The 22,806-nt window shown below is 47.4% G+C and overlaps 1 protein-coding gene across 2 annotated transcripts in view; it reads right to left on the reverse strand.

Annotated features, from left to right (window-relative positions):
- Positions 1 to 229: 229 nt before the first annotated feature.
- The window catches only part of LMCD1 (LIM and cysteine rich domains 1), a 29,645-nt gene continuing 7,068 nt past the window's right edge, over positions 230 to 22,806 (reverse strand). For both annotated transcript variants that reach the window (XM_030501851.1, XM_030501852.1), the window contains exons 2-6: positions 16,023 to 16,111; positions 13,722 to 13,977; positions 8,007 to 8,342; positions 2,723 to 2,938; positions 230 to 2,250 (exon numbers count right to left, since the gene is read on the reverse strand). In XM_030501851.1, coding sequence (XP_030357711.1) covers positions 2,092 to 2,250; positions 2,723 to 2,938; positions 8,007 to 8,342; positions 13,722 to 13,977; positions 16,023 to 16,111 — 1,056 coding nt within the window. In that variant the 3' untranslated portion in view covers positions 230 to 2,091. The remainder of the gene's footprint in view (positions 2,251 to 2,722; positions 2,939 to 8,006; positions 8,343 to 13,721; positions 13,978 to 16,022; positions 16,112 to 22,806) is intronic.

Consider the following 22,806-nt stretch of genomic DNA (forward strand, 5'->3'; position numbering starts at 1 on the left):
GCTGTGTTGCAAATGGACACTGCCTTTCCATGAGGGAATGCTGTTTCGGATGTTAATGCCTGTGCTGAAAGAGCCTCTCATAGGTGATTCACACTATTCCCATCACTGCTTACACTGAGTGTATGCACTTCTGTCTGCTTTAACATCACAGGGTTTAGAATGTGTCTTAAAAAAAAAATTTACAAAGACATAAAAACATTTTCCTTGAAACAAAATGAAGAAGCAGCAATAAAGCTAATAAGCACAGGGCTTTATTTTTCATTCCCACTTTACTTACAACCAACGTGCCTGTACCCAAGGCCGATCCAAGGGAGCTTTACTATTCCTAGCACTGCTTGAGGTCTACACATCCTCTCTTGACTTGAAGCATCCAACCTTGGCACTCAGCACATCCATTCATTAACCCGAGATGGACAAACAACCCCAGGAGCACAAGTACCACTACACACTGCAACACACGTCCATCACCCCACAGCTACTGCTGTGGCTGCCACCTTGGGGTGTTTCCACTCCTTTGCATTTACTCCCTTCAAATACCCCAGCATTTCCAGGAATATCAACCGTGCAGCAGCATAGGGCTGGACAAGGCTTAAGAAGCACTCGTGCCCCACATGCAGGTATGTTTTTACACCCCCAACACACATGGCAGAGGGGCACAGCCTGGCCCACAGCTCAAATGCTCCAACCCTGCACCTGGTACAGTTCCCCCCAACTCTCATTTGCAAGTTATTTTATCATAAGCAAGCAAACATCCACAGCATGGAGCATGCTTTAAAGAGAAACCAGCATCTTCCGTAGCAGAAAGAAAACCCAGCGATTGCAAGCTCCTTGCACATTCACCTCTGCAAAAAATATTCCAGTTCTCTGGCAAATAATGTACATTTAATATAAGAAAAAAGACCAAGCACACAGACATCTGCCAGCCTGGACTAGCTGATATTTTCAGTGACTACCAGAAGCATTGCTTGATGTAGGGAACAAATACTAATGACAGAGACTCAGTGCCAGGTCCTGGGATGGTGTCACCCCTATCAGATCCAGGAGGTCACAGGGACCTTCCCCAGGGATGGGAGAGCTGTGGGACAAGGAGCAGTGCAGAGCCCAGGGCAAGGGTGCTGCCAGCTCCAAGGAGAAGGTGCAGTTCCCTGGTGCTTGGAGGGGGTCATTGACATATTACAGGGAAAACCTGGCACTGCAGCGTTTCAGGCACAATCCTCCCCCAAGACAGCTTAGGAAAGCTGCTTTCTATAAAATTCCTGGTCAAACCCAGCTGAAATAAAGGGCTCACATTTTAAATGCTTAACGATCTCCAGCACTGCAGTAGAACACAATGCTGCTCTGTGGAAACATGCTCACCTGCAGCAACAGGCAGTGGAGGCAGGCGAGAGGCTGGGAACACAAAATCAGGCTCCCCATTTCAGGGCTAAAGCTCACAAGCAATGAGCAGTCACTGCCCTGGGGCAGAGCTGCTCCCTTCCCGTCTCTCCAGAGTTAAACCAATCTCCCTGTGTGCCAACTTATTTTTACATTATTTTATGCTAAGGAGGAGAAAGCTACAGCTACATGTTGCTGCAATTTCATATCATTTGCTTTCAGAAAGTGATCACCCAGGTTAATCAAATTCTTCAAACCCATTGCTTTAGTACAGCTGTCAGCAGCCTGTTGGTCTAAACTTCCAGTATGGATTTCCAAAAATATGAATAACCCTTGGTTTTGACCATGGCCATAGGTTTAGTATGCCAAAAGTGACTTTTGAGATGTGTTATTTCCAAAAGCCTATTGCAAAATCATAGTCGTAAGAAGCTTGAAGAGACTTTATAAGAAAACCAGCACAACACAGAACCTCCTTTCAGTCCCTCCTAGTCAGATACACCATGTACCTCCCACCCACAGGCACATGAGTTCCTTTTGCTTCCTCCCCAAGGAAATGATCTCCTGCAAGCTGTATTGGATGCAAGGGGGCACTTAGTTGCTTGCAAGTGAATAGCCAGGCTCTTAATTGTTTTTTAACCTTCCCCTTCTCATGTACTTGTCAAATGACCCCAGTTCTGGGACCTCGGGGACCCCACTTTGCACCAGGCCACTTTCTGCTCAGAGGTGTTTGCTTTTGCTGCAGGTCGTGCACAGGAGGCTGGTGTTGTCCAGAGTGAAGGGTTTGCCACTCAGCAGTGTCTCGCACTCCAGGCAGGCAAAGTGCTTCTTGTGCCAGGCCATCCCTTCTGCCTGCTGGTAGTCTTCCGAGAAGATGATCTACGGGACAGACACACAATTGCTTATTTCCACTGGCTCACCAAGCTGGAGCATGGCAGGAACAGGGAGAGCCCACCCCACGCCTCCCACCAAGCCGACGGCCATGGAAGCAAGGCTTCAGGAAGGGGTAATTAAAAGGCACAGGACCTCCTGAGCAACTGAGTCATGGGCTGCAATTAAGCACTATAAAACCATCAGGTTTTAAATACAGCTAGAGCTGGATTGTTGCTCTGAGATAGATACAGCATCGCCAGCTGAGACTGTCATTAACACCATGCTGTTTCACCCCATTTTCTTTAGGCACCTCCAGTTCCGCAGAGCTGCAGCCCTGGTGATCAGAACCAGAAGGATGCCGCTCCCAGAGGGCATCTCAGGAGGCACAGCTAGGCAGGCAGGTTAAGCAGCAGGTTAAGCAGCCCTGAATTAGCCTGCACCAAGACCCCAACGCAGTCAAGGAGCGGCTGGTCCTCACCTCATCGCAGCCGGCGCAGCGCGGCCGGAGGCTCTCGCAGTAGTGGCGCCCGCACCAGGCGGCCCCGCTCTTCCAGAAGTAGATGAGGTCAACAAGGGGCTCGGAGCACCGGCAGCACACGAAGCACGCCGGGTGCCACTGCCGGGAGTAGCCCGCCCTGTCGGCATACACCACCGGGCAGTCCTCGGGCACTGCCTGCTTGCAGGTCTCGCAGCGCTGCAACAGAGACAGCGGCGTGAGCACGGGCATGCACTGTGCTTAACCACACAGCTGGTTAAAAGCACAGTTAGCAAAACACAACACCATAATCTCCAAGCACATCCTCAGTGCTTCCCACTTGTACATAGCCTGGGGGACCTGCTGTGTCCCTGCTCAACATTCCATAGCACCAAGGAGGACAGTGGAAATAAGACATTTAATTCCAGGACTGCTAAGCTGTGTGACTTAGGTTGCTTTCATTTAAGCTCTTGTTCTGTGAAAGGAATCTTGAGAATACCGGAGCCGGACTTCACAGCTGTATCACCAGTCTGAAATGAGGCTATAGAAACAGTGCAGCGAGGCGGAAGAGCAAGGAAATGCTAAACTGAAGAGAAAGCAAAGGTTGCAGCTCAAGAAAAGTGCTGGGAAAACATCTCAATTGTGCAGTAGAACTCAGACAACACAGAGCATCACAGGGCACCCACAGCCAACAGAACCAACACCTTTCAGGCTACCACTTCACATCCTGTGCAAACATTTGGACCAGTGCTATGTATGGACAGACTGTCAAGATGCAAAATAATTAAAAGTCATTATAAATATATATTGGCTAGTCTTCCCCTGGAATACTGTTTACTTTTGTCCACAGCTAGATCCAGGCAGGTAAGAATAGCACTGCCCACCATCAGCTACGTGTCTGGCCTTTGCGACCCACCCCCCCAGACTAAAACCAAAATCACTAAAATGCAAAGGTGCTCTGAGTTAATAAGACATCCTATAGTGCTGAAGTGCAGTGTGCCAAAGATGTTATTTTGCATAGAGATTAGAGACTTGGTTCTTTTCTCGCTGTGTTTTAAAATATACATCTATGCATAAGACAGATGTCACTTTCAGCACAGTGCTTTCAATTTATAACAGGCCAATTATTAGACTTGGCTAATCTGAAGATTAATTAACATTTATGCACATTACACACAAGGCCAACTGGCTTTACTCTTTATCTGTGCCTGCAGAGTGATCCTGTGATTAGGTTAGAGAAAGCTTTAAAGCTCTCCTCTCTGAGGCTGACAGCTGATGAGCTGTTATTTAAATTCCCATTTAAGTCTGGATAGTCCAGGTCAGGCTAACAACTTGGAGCCTGTGCTTTGTCACTCCCTAAACAAAACACTCTTAAGTAGCGGCTGGAGTCTCTTCCAGCAGAGCCCTTGGCTGCAAGGCCAGACTTCTACTAGCAGTCTGGAGGAGGCTTTTATGAAACCAAGATGCAGTGTAAAGCAGCTTTCGTGTCGCATCTGTTGTGGTTTCTGCTGCTGTGCCCAACCAGACTATTTGCATGGCCTTGTTCCCCCTCCAGCATACTCCAGGCAGCACAGGGTTGGGAGTTTCCCTGCATTCAGATGATGAATTTGCTTACAAATGCTCTGATTTAAGCCAACAAACTTCTAAAAGGTGGGTGGAAGAAACACAAAACCAAAATTTCTCAGCAGAAGGTAAATAACACTTCCTGAGCTGAAGGAGAACATCAGGGACAGGGCAGGAAGAGAAGAGGGGGACATCCCACAGGGCAGCTGTGGTCCACAACCTGAGGAACACCACCCTGATGCCACAACAGCCTGAGAAACTCACCCGCTATGATCCTCCCTGATACAACCCCAGTATAGCAGCAGCAGAAACAGCTTCTCTGGGGCACAGAGGGAGTGGGGCTTCTCTGTGAGCTCTGCACATGTCAAACCAAGGGCAAGCTTCCCACCACATCCAGCCCCTTTTGCTAGTTCATGGCCTGACTGCCAAAGAGATCGTTCTTTGCATCTAGGGAGTTTTCTTAAACTCATTTTGCCCTTTACACAGCAGAAGGCTACAGGCCTATCTACACCCACCAAGTGGCTTTTCTTTGTTTTGTTGCTGTTATTTCTAGCATGCCTTGCTATTGCCTCCTCCTTGGTTCAGTCTGAATTTTCATTAGCTGCCCCACAGTCCTTGGAGTGGTTCCACCATGCTGACGGGCATCTCCTATTTACCAGGAAATCCAGTATGACTAGTGAAGGCAGCAATAGAAGAGAGACAAAATGTTTCCTGGCTTGGCTTTTCTGAGAGTCTGAAAGGGGATATGTCTGCTTACACCGCTCCTTCTACTGCAAAGGGCTTCACACACATTTCTAAGTACTCCCAAGACCCATGCCAATGAAGGAGTAAGCTCAGTGGCGCAGAAGACGTGCTATTTCTGGTCTGTACGAACAAGAAAACAAGTACATGAAGCTGCCACGCTTGCTGTGGAGCACTACTCCTGGACACCAGCCTCGCTGGCAGCGGGAGCAGATGGGCACCGGCAGATTCTGCACCCAGTGTATGGGACTGAGGCCATATTTTCCCTACACCCCTGACACCTCCCCAGAGCACCAGATTTGGGTGAGTCAGGGCAGCAGAGCCCAACCCTGCAGCTGCCTCTGGGGGTGACAGTATGGAGAAACCACCAGAGCCATCCATCCCAGCCCCACTTATCTTGCAAGATCTAACAGCGAGAACAAACACGAGCAGCTTTCCAACTCTGAGTTCAAGTTTCTTGCCAACAAGAACTGTTAGAAAAACAACTTATTTTGCTGTTTCTTTCCATGGCAGTTATCCACAGGGCTTTTCCTAAACATCATATAACTTCCACCGCCCTGCCATTTATGCTAAAGTGTCTCTTCAAATTTAAGATGGGATTACAGCTTGGTACTTACTTTACATCTCCATCATGTAAGGAGAGGAGTGAAGACTTTATTAGCAGAGTTACCAGAGGTGTTGGCCAAGAAAGTGTCCCTTTCTCCTAAGCTTTTCCAAACTCACCCTCTCTGCTGGCTGCTACTTTGCAATCACAGCTCCCACAGGAGTGCCCCAGATACCACAAGGCTTCCCCAGAGCACTTCCTACATTGCTAGCCTTAAGCTTTTTGGGACAATGGCTAATTTTGATCAACTGCTTCAGATTTGATTTGATTCCAACACAGTGGCTTATAACACCAGAAGACTTTCCAGTTCTGAGGGGGTTAAAGATGATTTTATGCTCAGTGGAGAACACTCAGCTCATAGGACAGGCTTATTGCAGTGATGGGGCCCCTCTCTGCAGCCGAGATGAGTCCAAAAAGCTTTTTGAGCTCAGATGCCTCTCTCAGGGTGATTTACATTGGCCCTGTATGTTTTCCTTTACACACCAATTTCAACACAGCTGGCCTGAGTGTGCAATAAGAGGTTTAACAACTTTAGCACAGGGACCACACAAACACCCAAGGAAATTCCAGCTTATTTCCTGGTTCAGCTTTGGTGCTTTCTGAGTTCATTCTCTTCTAGAGCAAAGGTAATGTTGTTTTTGTTTTGGAGTGTGCTGATGTACATTTCGACCCTGAATACAGCGAGAACATTAGAGCCTCCAGTATCACTGGCTTTATGCACTTCATTTCTCAGTCCCTTCACGTCCATTCTCAGTCTTCATATAGTTCATTTTGCTCACATCTACTTTCAGCCTCACACATATTGCAAAGTAAAGTGCTATATCTCATTTTTCTATGACAGAACTTTCCCACTGCAGTTTTGTGAAAGCCAGCAGACCTTCTGGAAGATAAGCACATTTCAGACCTTGGGACACAGTCCATTCCTATCAGGTTAGCTGCATTAATTCCTGCACAGGAGATCTTATTACAGTGGGCAGTGTTTTGTTAGAGGGGGAAACAGGAGGTCTGTGTTAGTACAGCAAAAACCCACAGCACTCCATGGGGCTGCTGTAAGCTGAGCTGCACAGTGTGTTGGTCAAAGTGGATCTTCTACAACTTTTGAAGTGGTTTGATTTTTCAGCTAGTGCCTTGAGAAAAATGATGCTTTAAACTAAGGACAATAACATCACAGCTATGTAACTCTGGAAGGACAAACTTGCAGTCTAAGTAAACTCTCATTGCTAAGTTGACTTTTATTAACAAATGTTTAATAGAAACCTTCCTTTCTTGCCTACTTTTTTAGATTAAAATTCTTTGCCCAATTCAGTATTTTGTTGCAATGGTGAGAAACCTTTATTGTATCACTGGACTCTGAAAGTCAGATGCATGTTAATAGAAAAGGCCATAGCAGAGGGGATACATTACCCAATATGGAATGAAAATGAAAACTGCTCTGAACATGTTACAATCTCAGTGCAGTAATGGCAAGAAAAATCTTGCCTTATAAACCCTCAGACACCATTTTTCTTTTACAGCTTTAAAACCTCTGCTGCAAGTCACCCTCACAAGGGGCAGTTTGATATATTTTCACTCTCCATATTTTATGATAAGCATTTGTTCAGCAAGCACAATGGCCACTCCAGACAGTGCTGGGAGAATATAAATCTGAAAGGGTGTTAGGGAATCTCAATCATTTCCCTGTGTAAATGTATTTTTATGCCCAGGGACATCTGTTCAAAGTTCCTCCAAGCGATTACAGCCCTGGAAGCACTATCTCCATGTTCACAGCTCTGCATTAATTAGAGCGAGCCACCACCTCTTGTCACTTGCAGTCTTTCCACTTGCTCTGGTCTGGATGCCTAGCTGGAAACACTCACTGACTCTCAGTGAAATGTCTTGAGTACCTTATTGACTCACAAACACCCGGGGCCATGTCATGCCCAATCTTTCAGGGCTGCCAAGAATCCAAAGCCGAAATCATTGCTCATGCAGCTAGCAGAGGGTTTACTCACCCTGGCGGTTCAGCTCAGCTTTTGCTGTGGAGGGAGGGTGACGGTGAAGAGATGATAACCACCCCTGTTAGACAGACACTTGTATTCACAGCAAGATCGGGAGGAGCATGCATGCCCCACTGGGGTCTTTCATAGGGCTCTACAAAAGCACACCACAGCACAACTGGGTATTGCAGCAGTGCTTCAGCTGCTTGAAAAAGCACTGCAGCAGCCTTGGAGAAGCCCACAGGAGGAGTATTGTGAACAAGGAACAGATGTCCCTGGCTGATGCAATCTTTTTCCCCCCTCTAGTTGAGACCAAAGTTATTCCCTGAAAGCTCCCCAAGCTCCAAGCAGAGCCAGGACACCCCATCCAGCCCATCCCACCACCATGGGGCACGACACTCACATAGCGCCCTCCTGCAGGCACGTTCTCCAGGGCCCCATTGGTGGACTCGGGGGGTTTGCTGGCTGCAATGCTCTTGTCCTGCTGCTTCCCCTCCTCCTTCCCGGCGCCGCCCTGGCCTGGCAGAGCCACCTCCCCAACGCCCAGCGCCTCAGCTTTGTACTTCTTCACAAAGTCTTCCATCAGCTTCAGCTCGCCCTCGGTGAGGCCGCGGCACTGGGATGGATCCTGGTCGTACAGCGGGAGTTGTCTCATCAGCTGCCGCCGGCGGTAGTAGGCCCCCTCCGTTCCTGCCACCGGCTGCATCTCCTTCGGGATCAGCTCCATGTACTGTATGGCCTGGGATGGGGAGAGCACCAACAGTTACCGAGCTGCCTTTGGCAGGGAAGCGCAAGCGCTCATCACAGTGATGCATGGAGCAATGGCAGAAAACATGGTCCTTCCCTTCTCCCTTTGAGTTCTCCCCACATTTCAGAAATGAAGGGCTCAACTCACTCAGATGCAAGTAGTAGCCAGGCTACTGTTAATCGTTTCACCCTCAGAAAACAGGTTGGATAGGGTTTGGATTTGTTTGGGGGGGGTTAGGTGTTCATTTTTTGTTTATTTTTGGGTTTTTTGGTTGTGTGTATTTTCTTTTTTTAAACAAGACAAAACCCCCAGGGCTCCCCAGGAAACAACAAAGACTTGCTTCATTAGTTTGCACCCAGATCCCAACCCACCATCCCTCACTGGCATCAGCATGCCACCATCCCAGGATGCTGAAAAGACCAGAAATCTATAAACATCAAAACCCAAGACCAGGCAGCTTCCTACTGCCTTGTGCCAGGACAGGGAGAGCTCCAAGGAGCAGGTCAGAGCCTGCACCAAGACACCCCATAGCCGTGATGTGCTGCATGCTGCACAGTTTGCAGTAAAAGATCCCCTTTTATCAATTAAAGAAAGAATCTTAATAATGGAAAAAAGCAGTCAGCAGCCGAGTCTGTATGTAACGCTGACAGCTGCCAAGGCTACACAGCTATTGATTCTGCAGTAAAACGAAGGTGTTTGGTCATTGATGCACTGCAAGATGGAAAGCAAATGCCAAGAAGCTATCCAAAATAAAGCCTCCTACTCAACTGGCCACTAGCCACTATCTTCAAAGCAGATTGAACTGTGATCTTGTGAGAGGTTGGTCCCACACTGAATTAGCACTTGCAGGACAGCGGGGTCTGTACAGTTAACTTCTGCTGGCCTGGTACTGAGGGGAAGGGAGGTTCCCACTCAAGGCATTTTTCCTATTGTAGTGTGAAGAGCTAAGGGGCAGCCAGTTGGCACTCTGCCATTCCACTTTAAAGACCAGCATCCATCTGCATTAGATTTGTTTCTTACTTGGTCAGCATTTGAAATCTGAATTTTACAAAATGTAGAGAAGCGATTAACTGTTTACTGTACATGGATCAGGTCAGTACGGCCTTTTAAATACAGAAACATCTGCACAGCACCAAACAGCTCATCGCATCTGTAAGAACCTCAAAGTCAGCTTCCACCTCAGCTACTTTCAGCCAGATAGAAATGTTACAGGGCAAGATTCCTGCCTGAAGATTCACAATGGCAGTAGATAAATTATTTAATGGAGGCAAGGCTTCTTCCCTATTTCTTGGGGTGCATGTTAACATTGCTGCACAATGTGTTAGACATCCACACTCAGTACATCATGCCTCTGTGCACTGGCAGGATTGATATCCCCCCTTCCCTACCAAGGGAGGAAGAAGCACATGGGAGAAGGTGCTGCTCGGGAATAGCTGGTTAGAGAGCTACAGGATGCTGTAGAAGTGATCCAGTGCACAGATGGCTTTCACAGAAGTGAGAAATCCTGATAGGAACTACAGAAGCAAGAGACAAGAATTCCCGACAGCTCCTCCCAGGCCTCTCACAGGCACTGCCCTACAAAGTAAGGATACTGCTGGTAGTATCCAACAAGTGGAAAGAAAAGCAACCAAAGCCTCCATGCTGTACAACATCGAACTTTAGGACAGCAAATGCTGCACAGTCTGCACTGGCTAGATGCAGCTGCAGCAAGAGCACTAACAGAGTAGTAGCACGGTAGGATCTTAATGGAAGAAATTCTTAATCCACTACAAACGTGCCAAGACTAATGAACACTTATAGCAGCACCATGAGAAAGCACCATGCCAGCACATGCATCTGAAGCACCTCATTCCACTCTGGCACCAGACTCTCCATTGCCAGTACAAAACATCTGTGCTGAAAGCAAGAGAGAAAAGCAAAGTCTCGAGCCTTTCTTAAAAGTACAGCTGGAGTGCTCAGTGGCAGGTTCCAATATTTGCCCAGCCACATGGTGGGATTTCACTCACTGGTCAACAGAATGCTTAAGGTTATAATTGCAGATGTCATGAAACATCCACGGAATACATCAGGGGGAAAAAAAAATTCAACCTGGTACCAAAACCTGCCATGCACGATGAGGAAAAGTTGTTTCTTCTGCTGCTACCATGTATTGTTATGGTCAAATGCTTTACTCTGTTGCCTTAGTGAAGATAACAGTGAAAATCTAAAATGTTCTTCCTCAAAACCAACTACTAACTACTGCACATCAGATATTTTATGATCTGTTCTTTTCACTTTCCCCAAGGACCCTGAATTATCTACTTCATAACTTCTCCAGGCATGGCTTAATGAAAACACACTCTGAACTTCCTCCTATTATTGGAGCATCTACTTCAGGACAACAATATTAAAAACAATCCCAAGTTTCCAGCCTGCCTTCAGAAGGAAGCCACTGGAGCGAGTCAGTTATGCACTAAAAGCTTTTTGGCCCAAATCCCTTTTAAACTATCCTGAGAATAGCTGACATCCAGCACCTCTCCTGAAAGTTTGTCAAATTTTCAGACCAAAATACAAAGTTATCTACAAAGCTCCTGGATGTTGTTTACTTGAACTAAGATATCTTCTAGTCCATTCAGGCAATATGAAGATGTCAAAGGCTTTCATGAAGCATGTACCCTCTAAGCTGCCCCTTTACCAGCATCCATGGGGAGGGAGTTGGCCCCAGTGCGTGGGGGAGCTGCCAGGCTCCCTTAGTGCCCCCATTGCACAGGGATCATCCCAAACATGCACCCACAATGTTATGGTTATGGTTGGGGTTCAGATCCATAGAAGAAGAAAGCAGACGAGGAGCTGCAGAGTTTGGGCATCCTTCACAGCAAGGAGCTGACCCTGCCCCAAGGAGCTGGCAGCACAGCACTGCAGCCAGCTCAGAGCTGTGAAACCCAGGTTTCTGACAAATCCGAGGCTGGGCAGCAGGCTCAATGATCAGGCTGGATGGGAAGACTGCCATCATTGTTCTCCTTATCCCTCATGAGCTCCTTGATTCCTCCTGTGACTTGCGGAAGGCAAATACTGGTTAAACAAACATTCCTGCTGGGCAAGCTCCTGCCAAAGGGGAGGGAAGGGAAGGAGGCTGAGAGCAGCAGCATAACAATTAAACAGCCAGGCAGTCAGATGCATGGGGGTCTCAGTCCCTCATTGAAGCCCAATGGTCTGCTCCAATGAGCACCACAGGTCCCAACTGCATTCCCAGTACAGACTTCATGCCACCCCCATTTGGCCTTTCCAAAGGGGTGAGGGCAACTGAGTTAAGAAGAAATAACCAGTCTGCCTCTTGGGTCGACAGCTGCAATTTCACATTTGTTTCCCCAATTCTTTAAAAATCTGTGTGCAATTTACAGCAGCTTTAAACTATTTAATTTGAAGAGCAAAAGCTGTCCACTAATGACAGTGTAATATATAATGTTTTTAGTACCACAACAGAGTTAAATGCTTTCTCTGAAGAAGTGCTCTGATGGCTAACACTTCCACACAGCAAAAAACACTTCCACACAGCAATATTACTCGCCTGGATGGAAGCTGGGTGCAGGAGAGAGGGTGGGGCTGGGAGGCTTGTTTTCAGATCCAACCCTCAGCATAGGGCCACACTCCTCATCTCCCCTTCTCACCCCTTCTTACCTCAAGTTCTCTTTATAAAACCTGAACGCAAATGTTTTGTTTTATTTGGACCAGACTATGTTTAGCTCTAAGGAAAAAGATCCCAGCTCAATGCTGAATCTGGGAGAGGTTCCTCAGAAGCAGCAATGGGTAGGGTTCATGCCCACACCAGCAGGAGCTGTGGGCAGGATGCTCTCAGCCACAGAGCTCAGCTTCGCTTTTCTCCAAGCTATCACACCTTGGCAGCATAAGCTTCCATGCTCCTGCTCCACAGAGAAGGAAGCTCCATGAGTCTGCTGGGAATAGGGACAGGCTGCTGTTGGAGAGTCCAGTGCTCCACTCAGCCTGTGCTTCTGCAGGAGGATGTTTTCTACTGAAGTGATGCTCTTCTGGGAGCAGGACATGGAGAGCCCCAAGGAACAACCACCCAACTGCCCACCACCACAAGTTAAACCTCCTCTCCCACTCCTCTGCTTGCCTAACAAATCTGAGCTGAAATTAAAGAGAACAGCATTACAAATCAGTTAAGCCATGAATCGAGTGCTGTCAGCATGCTGGTTTGGCTATTTCAGTGTTCCTACAGACACCGGTTCAGGGCTGAGGTGATACACATTCAACAGGAAACAAGGCTGCATTCGGGGGGCGGGGGAGTTAGGGCTGTTCTGTGATTTACAGCAGCACAAGTGGGCACTAGTTGCACTCCTAGTTAACAAACTTGAGATGCCAGGTCTATTTTAAGTCCAAGATTTTAATAACTACCTCATCAAGCAAAGAAACAATAATTATCTTCTATTTTAAAGACAACAGTTATTTTGCCATTATAATTAAAGCCCATTTCTGTAACAGGATAATTTACAAACACAGCACTGGATTTAGATGCAGCATTACTTCTTTTCATATTGATTTATTTTCTTTGCTTTTGAGGCAGACTGAAGCATCACTTCCTGAAGCATTTGCTGAAAAGGCCTCCAGGTTAGTGGAAGTGTTCCAGCTACCTCCACCTGTGCTGGCTGGTCCTGGGACAGGCTTACACCAGATTTGCAAGAGATTAAAGTCAAAGAAGGCAGGACCTCCCACTCCAACAAGGATGTCAAAGCCCAGGAAAGCTGTTCTGCCCAATAAGCAACCCGAATAGCTTGTCTCCACTGCTCCTCCCAGAAGCCCAGTCCAGACCCACATTAGTGTAGAAGCATGGAGATTGGTCTCTGGAATTAACTTGTTGTCCTTGCGTGCATCCCACGCCTGCACAGCTTTCTGCCTCCTTGGTGCCCTCCTGGGGGTGTTTAGGGAGAGGATCAAACCCCAGCCCTGACACCCCAAGAAAGCCTGGAAGAATTGCTCCCACATCCAGCCCAGGGCTCTGGAGCAGGCACACGCCTGCATGGGCTGTGCAGGTGGTGTACAGCTGGCAGGACAGCAGAGATGGGATCTCTCCTCAGCAATGTTTTTACTGGACATGAGCTTTATCAAAGTAGTGAGCATTCTAGTTGTAAAACCCATTAAGACTTCTCCTAGAAATGTAAGCAAAGCTATAAAAACCCAAAGGCAATCCATTCTCCTCTCTTATGTACCCCAGTTATTTACATGGTTTTCCAAAATACAGTGTTACGAACATTTTTGCTCTGAGGCAAGTTGTATGTTGTATTATTTTTCCCTGATAACTTTAGTCCAGAGCTGCATTATGATCTCCATTAAACAACAACTACCCACCAAACACACCACGGATTATCTTACCAGCTTCTGGGTAAGCCCTGGTGGAGCCCACTCATACGTGATGGTGTCAAAGGTGGGGTCTTTCCGAGAGACAATCGGGTTGGTGATGATCATGCGGTTCCTTTTGTAGATGCGAATGCCGTCACCTCCTTTCACCCGGGCAGTGAGTGTGGCGTACTTGGAGTCTGACAGCAAGCGCCCAATCTTCCGATCATCCTCCAGATCCGAGCTCAGGCTGTGATCCTCCTGGCTGCATTTGCATGACTTGCAGATCTTCCTGCGGGTAACAAGCAAGATCATACTTCTGATGAGAGCTGCGCCCTGGGAGGCACATGATCATGGGATGGCTCAGCCACAGACCATCAGCCTCTTCCAAAGGTTAAACACAGACCAGGGTTATGGCATAAGACCTGTGGCATATGGGCTCCAACAGGTCCATGTCCTCCTTGTGTTGGGGGCCCCAGAGCTGGACACAGATATGGTTGGCTTTCTGGGCTGCAAGTATGTGTTGTCAGCTCATGTCCAGCTTTTCCTTCCAGAGGGACTGGCAGTGGCACGGAGCAGAAAGCTACAATCCCCTAAGCTACCAATGCCATCTCCAAGCAAAAGCAGCTGCAGCAGTGCTGATGCAACGCTGCCTCCCACTCACCATTGGGAGCTGCCACTTTCCGTGAACTTTGAAGACGCCTTCAAGCATCACTGTATCTCCCACCCTCACCAATCTCCAACAGCCAAGCACTAACACTGCCTCTTATAAAGCTTTACATACCATTAAAAAAAGTGACTGCTAAAAGGAACTGATACTTAAGCGTCTACAATTTAAATTATCGAATCTTTATGATTTATAGCTAAGTCTATATGGCCACTCCCTGCTGGCCAGCTTTTCAACCAAATACTAACAGCAAAAAGGACAAAGTAACTCTGATACAACCGCAAGTATTTCAGCAGGATCCTGGAACAAGCAGTATTCAAACCAGCCTTTAAGTTAATTAAAAAAGTAGTAATGATTCAACCAAATGTTCTTTAAAGTTCGGATTTCCACACAGCTGAGGCATTGATCTTGGGAACTGAAGGCTGCAGGACACTACTGCATGGTGCCCATGGTGGAGCGTACTGAAGCTTGCCAGCAGCACCGCTGTGACAGGACCCGGTTGCATGGCCCACAGCAGACAGGAACTCTCCAGGCTCACAGAAGAGTCTAGTGTTTTGCAAGACAGACTCAGATGGCACTCATTCTTTTTTAATTAATGACATCTGGATAGCTCCTTTCCATTTCAAAGACCTCTTTGTTTCTCCCATTTGGGTTGCAAGCAGATAGGGCAGGAGCCTGCTGCCCCTGCCCAGAGCCAAACACCCAGTATGGTCAGGCCCCACTAGCTACTGATATTGGTGGCTATTTACTTAAATTAATGTTTTTAAGTGGAAAAACAGAAAATAGAGTGTCAAATAACAAGATACTTCTGGCACTTCAGCCGTCTGGATGCTCAGGATGGCCATCAGCAACAGCCACCATGGTGCTGCCAAGCAGAACACAGCACTGAGCCCCCACCGAGGGCTTTGTTTCACTGTGCCAGCTCTGTGCCCACACTCGCCCTCATGGGCAGTGGTGACAGCCAGGCACTTGGCACAACTCCTGCCAACAGGACAGGATTGTCCTTTTGGTCAGCATTTCCCTGCCTCCAAAACAAGCATGGACATACTTGTTTTCACAAACTGATTTCCAAGCAATCTTACAGGCTGGGAAGGCAGCATGTGGCATGAGGAAGATTCTGTGCACAGGGAATCCGTGCTCCAAAACACACACTGTGCAGGGCATCAAGTGGCTTGTGCAGAGCTATGTGCAGAAGCTTCAGCACCATACCCCCTTCCCAACATCCCACTGAACAGCACCAGCCATGCAGAGCTGTGCCAGGGATAGTCCCAAGTCTGGTGAGATCCTTCTGCAAGCTAGGCCATCTCTCGCCCAGCTTTCTCCTGTTCCCATGCCACAGCTCACTGCCAAGACCTGTGCCCAACCTACCAGATACAGTCAACTCCCAGGGAGCGGGCAATGGTAGCAGAAGTAGAAAACACAACCCCAAACCACAGGCATGAGAGCCCCAGCTTGGTTTAAGCAGGACCAGTGAGGGAAGAGGGATGGAGAGCAGGGAGCATGAGCATCTCCCCAACTGAGCAGCTGTCCTAGCCAGAGACTGTGTCCTCTGCACCTCCCAACACACCTCAAGTGCTCTGCAGTTCTTTGCATGCAGTCACTGGAGTCTGAACATCAACAGGACCAAAGGGACAGTGTCAGGGCAGGGCCCATCAGGGCCAGGACATTACCTCCAAGAATGTGGCTCAAAGCCCGTGCACATCCCTCTGCAGCGTAAACAAGGCACACCTCTTCCTGACTGCGGCTGGCTCACCGACATCTGGAAAAGAACAGGACACTGGAGTTGGAAATGCTTTATCCTCAAAGATTATCTGAGACTAGCATACTAATAGTGTGTTTTGTCCTTCAAATGATTTCTTCAGCCATGCCTTTTGTCCTGTGAAACCTCAAACCTCCCAAAGGCCATTTGACCACTGTACATGCAGACCTGCTACAAGTTTATTTAAGGATGCTTGGGATGAAGGTTTTTACCTTAAAGCGAGGGAAGACGGCATGTGTAGGGGGGACAACACAAACACAGTGAACATGCACACAGAGGCCCCAGGTCTCATTAAAATGTCATTTTGATTCAGCTTATATTTTGCTAATGAATCTGTGCAAGTGAAATCTCATCCAGTGGGACATAGAGGTGTGCTGCCATAACCTGATGCTAAACTTGCTTTACTGCAGCTTGGACCTCCTTGGTCTTTCTACAGAGGCCCATCAGAAGAACAGTTAAGGCTGCAGAGGTTTCTAATGCTGGAGAGGCTGTTGCCTGCCTATGCAGTATTAAGCTAGTCCATATGCACTTCTGTGTTATGACAGCATATGATCTTGTAATGAAAGACTATTTAAACCTCCTCCAGCCCCAGCTCCTCATCTTCCTCATCCAGCCCCAGCTCCTCTCCCCACTCAGCAGCCCACAGCCCTTGTCTATGCACGCTGCCTCCTTCCCCAGCAAGGGCAGAGGCTTCCACAGCTTGACATGGGGATGGGCAGAGGCAGTCTTTGCCAAAGACCATTTTCCACAGGAGGGATCAATAGCAGTAAAACAACAGAAGTTATTTTTAAAGTGTGCACTGGGCAATGTGCTTGCTCCTTCACTCTGCAGTGCTGGGGGTGGTTAAATCCCACTTTGAGGAGGCTCTGCAGGGATCCTGCACAGGCAGCTGGGCACTGCAGGCAGAAGTGTAGCTGGTGACCAGCCCTAAGCTCTTCCCAGCAGCACTGGGCTTCACAGCTCCACTGGGATGCGAAGCTGGTGATGACATTGGCAGCTGCTCTTTCCTCCTGATCCCACCCAGATCCACCCATCCCACTTCCAGCGCCAGCTCCTGGGCTCTTCAAAGCTCCTACATGGATGTGGAGTGCCCGAAGGTCTTCTCCAACATTCAAACTCATATGCCACTTTTCAAGAGAAAAAGGTTGGTTTATGGCACTCTGTTAGGAAAGGCATTTAATTTTCTTGGAAAACCCAGTGTTGCTAATAAGGACAAAGCTTTTATGAACAGATGGTTCTGGAAAGAGCTGGGTGCTGGTTTGCCAATTTTAAGGTAAACAACAAGCCTTTACATGGTTGTTTTTGCACAGAACTATCAAGCCTGCACACAAGGCTGCTCATCCTTGAGAAACACAGCCCAAAGGGTATGAAATGGCCCATTTCAGCTCACTTCACTCAGGAGATTGTTATTTCATTTGTGCCTCTGCTTTCACCTATAGTCATCACCTCTTTTCATCTGCAGTTTTTCTAGATACTTCGAAGCCAGTGAAAAGACCTCTTACTCTGGGAATTCATAAAAACACATCTTAAAAACAGCCTTAACATGCACAGACACTCCCCACCCTGCTCCTCATATCCAGAAAAACAGGCCATTTGATTCTCCAGCTGTGTGCCAGCTCTCCAGAAGGGATAGATGTTGAAGATTCCCACAGACCACACAATCTTGCCAGTTCTGGAATCATGTGCTCAATGCCCACTAACTGATGGGTTTTTTTAACTGACTCTGATCTTAATGAGGCAGACGCTGAGTGTAGGCAAGTGACTGTGAATGTTTTTTTTATTTAAAATACAAACATCTGGATTAAATAAACTCATTTGGCAAAGCTTCATTACACACAAGAGGAACAGCAAAGAGAAAAGCCTTATCAGTAGCAAGCATCAGCACATGAAACCCCCATAATCAGCCTGATACTTCACAGTCCAAGTAAGTGCCTGTTCAGGAGCTCACAGCTATTTGGGGTGACTACAAGCCTGTGACCTCCACATTGATATGTATACCCAGTGTTTCACTCTCTTCCTTCAATTCTGCGCAAATTACCAAGCTCCTGTCTTGGTAATTCATTCTACTTGTCCAACCATGACTTCTGGTTCATGTCCTAGGTCCAAGCGTAATTGAGGGTAACTGATGTTTACTCAGTCTAACCCATGGAACTATCTACTGAATCAGTGCTCCCAGAACACCCTAGTGCCAGCTCTCCAGAGCAGGCTGGCACTACCCATCACCTCAGTTAGCTGGAGGATCGCTGCCTTCAAGCTGTTGGATCTGTTTTAGACATCTACCCAACTCCAAACACCGCCATGCAATGGCTTGGTGATGACTGTCCATTGCCAAGAACAGGGTGAGCATCCCAAAGCCAGCCAGCTGGCAGAGCTGGAATCAGACGGGTGGTGCCCTATGCCACTGTGGGCTGAACAGCCAGCTCACAGACCAATGGACAAGTCCAACAAGTGGTTCCAAGCCAAAGGGTGGCACAGCCCCTCCACATGGGGACAGGGCACACAACCACCGGCTGCTGCTCTGCCTTGCCCCACAAGCTCAGGGTCCTGTGGGCAGCATCTCCTCATGACAGCCCAAAGCACAGCCACGTCTCTATTTGGAGGACAGCATTATCCTTTGCTCCCTCAGAAGCGGAGGGAGGTTTGAGCCACTCATTTCCATCTCTGTGCAGGGGCCAAACACAACAGGCGCCGCTGCCTGTTTTTTGGGCTGCCTGGTCAGCAGGACTTCCTGCCCAGATATGGAGCTTCTCCTCACAGCTCTGCTCCGGCTCCTCAAATATGCATAAAAGGAGATTTCTTTAAAAAAACAGACACAAGACACTGCAAAAAAACCCAAATCCAGTAAGATAATGTGAAACAAATGCTCCCTTGACTATCTCAGACTCCACCTATGCCCAAACCCATTTGGGAACAGCAGTGTTAAACAAGGCAATACTGAAGTTTAAGAATTTGAAGACATTTGTAATGCCTTTAAAAAAAGGCCTATGTCAACAAACCACTTGGAAGAAAAGCAAATTCTGCTCACCATGACTAGATATACAATGCATTTTGAGATTTCTGATTTGGCTTTGTGTCTTATAGCATTCTTGCTGTTAAAAGCGAGAAAGCAAACCAGTGCAGAGGAAATTCTTCGGTAGTGAAATGATAGGAAATTGAGGCCATTCTACCCACAAAAACATCTCTGAACAATCTCAGGAATATGCCAGTAATACCATGGTTCACTATTACACTGGCCAAAGACAGGGCCATCCTAGACACTGGTAAGGTCACTCAGTTGTTATTAAACAGAGTCTAATATGACAAGTGACAAGGAAAAGCATGGGGCCACCTTGGTTTGCAGTTTGAAGACTCCTTTGGAAAGGAGCACTGAGCTTTCAAGGCAGGTCTAGCAGGATGGACCCCTGGTTAGAAGTTATAAGCAAGTCGGAGTCCCATTCCACCAGCCTGTTCCATTTGCAGCTCAGCTGAGACTCCAGAAGGTTCTTTCTGTGTATCATCACACCCTGACCAGCCCAGCACACCTTGGCTAATGACCCCTGGCCAGAGGGTGTACTGAAGCTAATTTGACAATAGAGTTTGGTATGAGAGGACTGTCCTCAATGGCACATGGAGAAAATGCTGGGGTTTACATCCACATGACTTGAAAATCCTTCCAACAAGTGGAAGCTTCTCACACTCACAGCCAGTTCAGTGCCAGAGATTTAATACATCCAAGAGGAGACTTCAGATTAAGCTTAGGTGTTTCCCAACAAAGGCTCCTCTAGAAACAACCAGGTTAACGCTACAGACAAGAAGGTCAAGCTTCTAGGCCACAAATAACTTGATAAGTTAGTTTTGATCTCCAGCAGAAGCATGTTGCAATGTCATGAGAATACGGAACAAACCAGAGACTTGGTTAAGTGACAAACAAGGTGGAAACAGGAAAGTGGATCCAGCTCCAGCTAAATCAGTCACTGTAACAAAAGGATAACTGAAGTAGGAGATCCTTATCAGATCAGGGATGCTTGGACCATACTCCCTAGGAACACAAACACCCATAAACACCAAGGTATCTCCTCACAGGACGGTTTTGCCATTAGCAGCACATACACCACATACCACAAAAAAGTGCAGGGCAGCTTCAGCCAGAAGAGGACAGCCATTTGGCCAGCAGCAACACTGCCCACCATGCTGCTGTGGGTGGAGGTGTGGACCTGTCACAAGGGTCACAAGCCCAGCTGGCAGTTTAATTTGGAGTTGCATCCTCAGAACAAGCCTGAAATAGGTTTCAGAGTTGCGGCAAGTTTGATCAATGTGGTTATTAACCACGGGCTGCCAAAGACTCAAAGAACATACACTCTCATGCAAGAGTTCATTTCACACACGGTGATGGGACATGAGGCAGGACTCTGCTTGCTCCGGCTCACCGTGCTCCGTGCCAGCAGAGAGGACAAGTACCATTGGAGCAGATCCATGAGTGGGATGAAGGGTAACCCTACAAGAGCCTTATTCTTCCCTGGCACTGCAGTGTGTCACCCGCTGCTCTCCAGCCTCTGAAAGGGCTTTTGGGACCAGCTGCTGCAGCCACCACTCCAGAAGGGGTTGGTGGAACAGGGCTCTCCTGCCTCTGTGGAGGTTTCTGGATCCCAAACGCACTTATTGCACAGCACCTTATTTGGAGACCAGAAACGGCAATGGAGTCACGTAACTACCTTAAGTATGTTTTCTCCTCCTTTTTAGGGAGGAGAGAGGAAAAGCTGGTTTCCAAAAAGTCACTACAACTTCACAACAGCCCTTTAGAGCAGACGTCCTCATTTCACCTCTCCTGAGTGCTCCCCAGCACCCATGGCAAGCTCTATATAAGCCTTTCTGTGCAGCCTCTGGAAGACCATCATGCAGTCTCGGTGTTGGATAACCTACCTCAATAAATCACAGCCAGGACAGAAGAGAGCTTAAGTGAAGCAAAGGGACCACATGAACACTTTGGGTGGGGTTCCTCCAGTTGCAACACATTTTGGAGATTAACAACTCTAACTCTGAGAAAGTCCCTTGAACAAAGAAAAAGGGAAAAGTCATACAAGATTCACATGGGTGGGACCAGTTTGCTCAGCACAATTGTTGGGGAGTTTAGGGATACGGATAGATAGCAATTAATTTGTCATCATTATTTGACTATAATAGAGCTAAGCTTGCACAATAATAGGGAACTATCTTGAACTTCCTTAAGGATTTTCAGTAACTGGAGGGTGTAAGAGGAACACTTCAAGCTCTGGAAAAGTACACCACTATCAGTTAAAGCTAAGCAGTATTTACCTGGGCTGCAGGAGAAAATATTTTGCTATTGGGCTTAGCTCATTTAACACATCTAAGGGGCTGTGTTTCAGTTAAAAGCAGGAATAAAACCAGGCTCTGTGCATACAAAAAGCCTCTTTGGTTGCACTTGCCTTCCTGTTGTGGGTCCAGCAGGGCAAATTTGCTGTAATTGTGTTATAATACACAACCATGTGTTGCACCCAACTGCCCCTTCTGGGCATACATGCAATTGCCTCTCCTCTAGGAAGGGTGAGCTACTTCGCAGTGTGTTTGACCAAAGCAAGGGACTTTCAACACTCTCCTCACGTGTAACACCAGCTACTGGCCAGAAAAAGCTTCTATGGCATGGCCATGGACGCGGTGGCATGAGCGTCCCCAGCACAGAGAGCTGACAAGCCCATCTGCTGCCAGACAACCTGGGGCTGGTCATCCCATGGAGCCCCCCAGAGACCTGGGGCACTGCCCTGGCTGTGACCAAAGCTTCCTTTAGAGTACTTCATTTGAAAGACTTGTCTCTGCAAATCCACAGGGCATCAGCAGCACGGACAGAGCCATCACCAAGACCAAGCCTGGGGCATGCCCATTATGAGGTTGCCCTAAATTTAAGGCACAGCAGGACACTTGTGCTAGCAATGAAGAAGTCTTCTGCTGCTCCCCACAAATCTTCTATTAACTAGAACTACTATAGTTTTGAGCCCATCCTGTTCTTACAGTATGGGAATCTTAATTGGGTATACTGGGAATCTTAAATAAGGTATAGATGTTTCAAATACCTATATAAAGTAAAGGAGCATCTAAGTAATATTCACTCTGAATTAACAAGAAACCCATCTCAAATAGCGTCAGTCCTATTTTAATTTCCTAATTCAAGCAGAAAACCAGATGCACTACAATTAAGCTTCTCAGTTATCTGGCCAAGTTACCAAGACTGTTTTCCTTTCAGTGGTTCCTATGCTGGCAAAAGGTTTACGTCAGTCCAACAAATCTGAACTCACAGGTGCTTGGTTAAATGAGGCCCTTTAATTCCAATCATTTGGCTAGCATTTGTATATACATTTAGGTGCAAGGGCAGTTATCGCTAGCACTCCTTAGGGTATCTATGAATCACTGACCTGCAGTGATGAAGGCTGAGCTCTGCATTCACAAGGTACAAATGAAGAACATGTCAAGAGTCAAACCTCATTCAGGTGTAACCTAAACAATGGTCCAAAATTGGACAAACTAATGTGCAAAATCATCAGCTCTGGAGGTGCTCCTGGGGAAGTGGATTTTTCTTTCCACTTTGTCAGTGTCAGCACTAAGGACACTGATACAAGAGAGCAGAAGAGCCACAGCAGCAGAACTGCTGCTCCTAGAACACACTGACCTTGTTCAACAGTTTTACATATTGGGTATTACACTAG

This window comes from Strigops habroptila, chromosome 11 (genome assembly GCF_004027225.2).
Source record: "Strigops habroptila isolate Jane chromosome 11, bStrHab1.2.pri, whole genome shotgun sequence".
Taxonomy (NCBI): Eukaryota; Metazoa; Chordata; class Aves; order Psittaciformes; family Psittacidae; genus Strigops; species Strigops habroptila.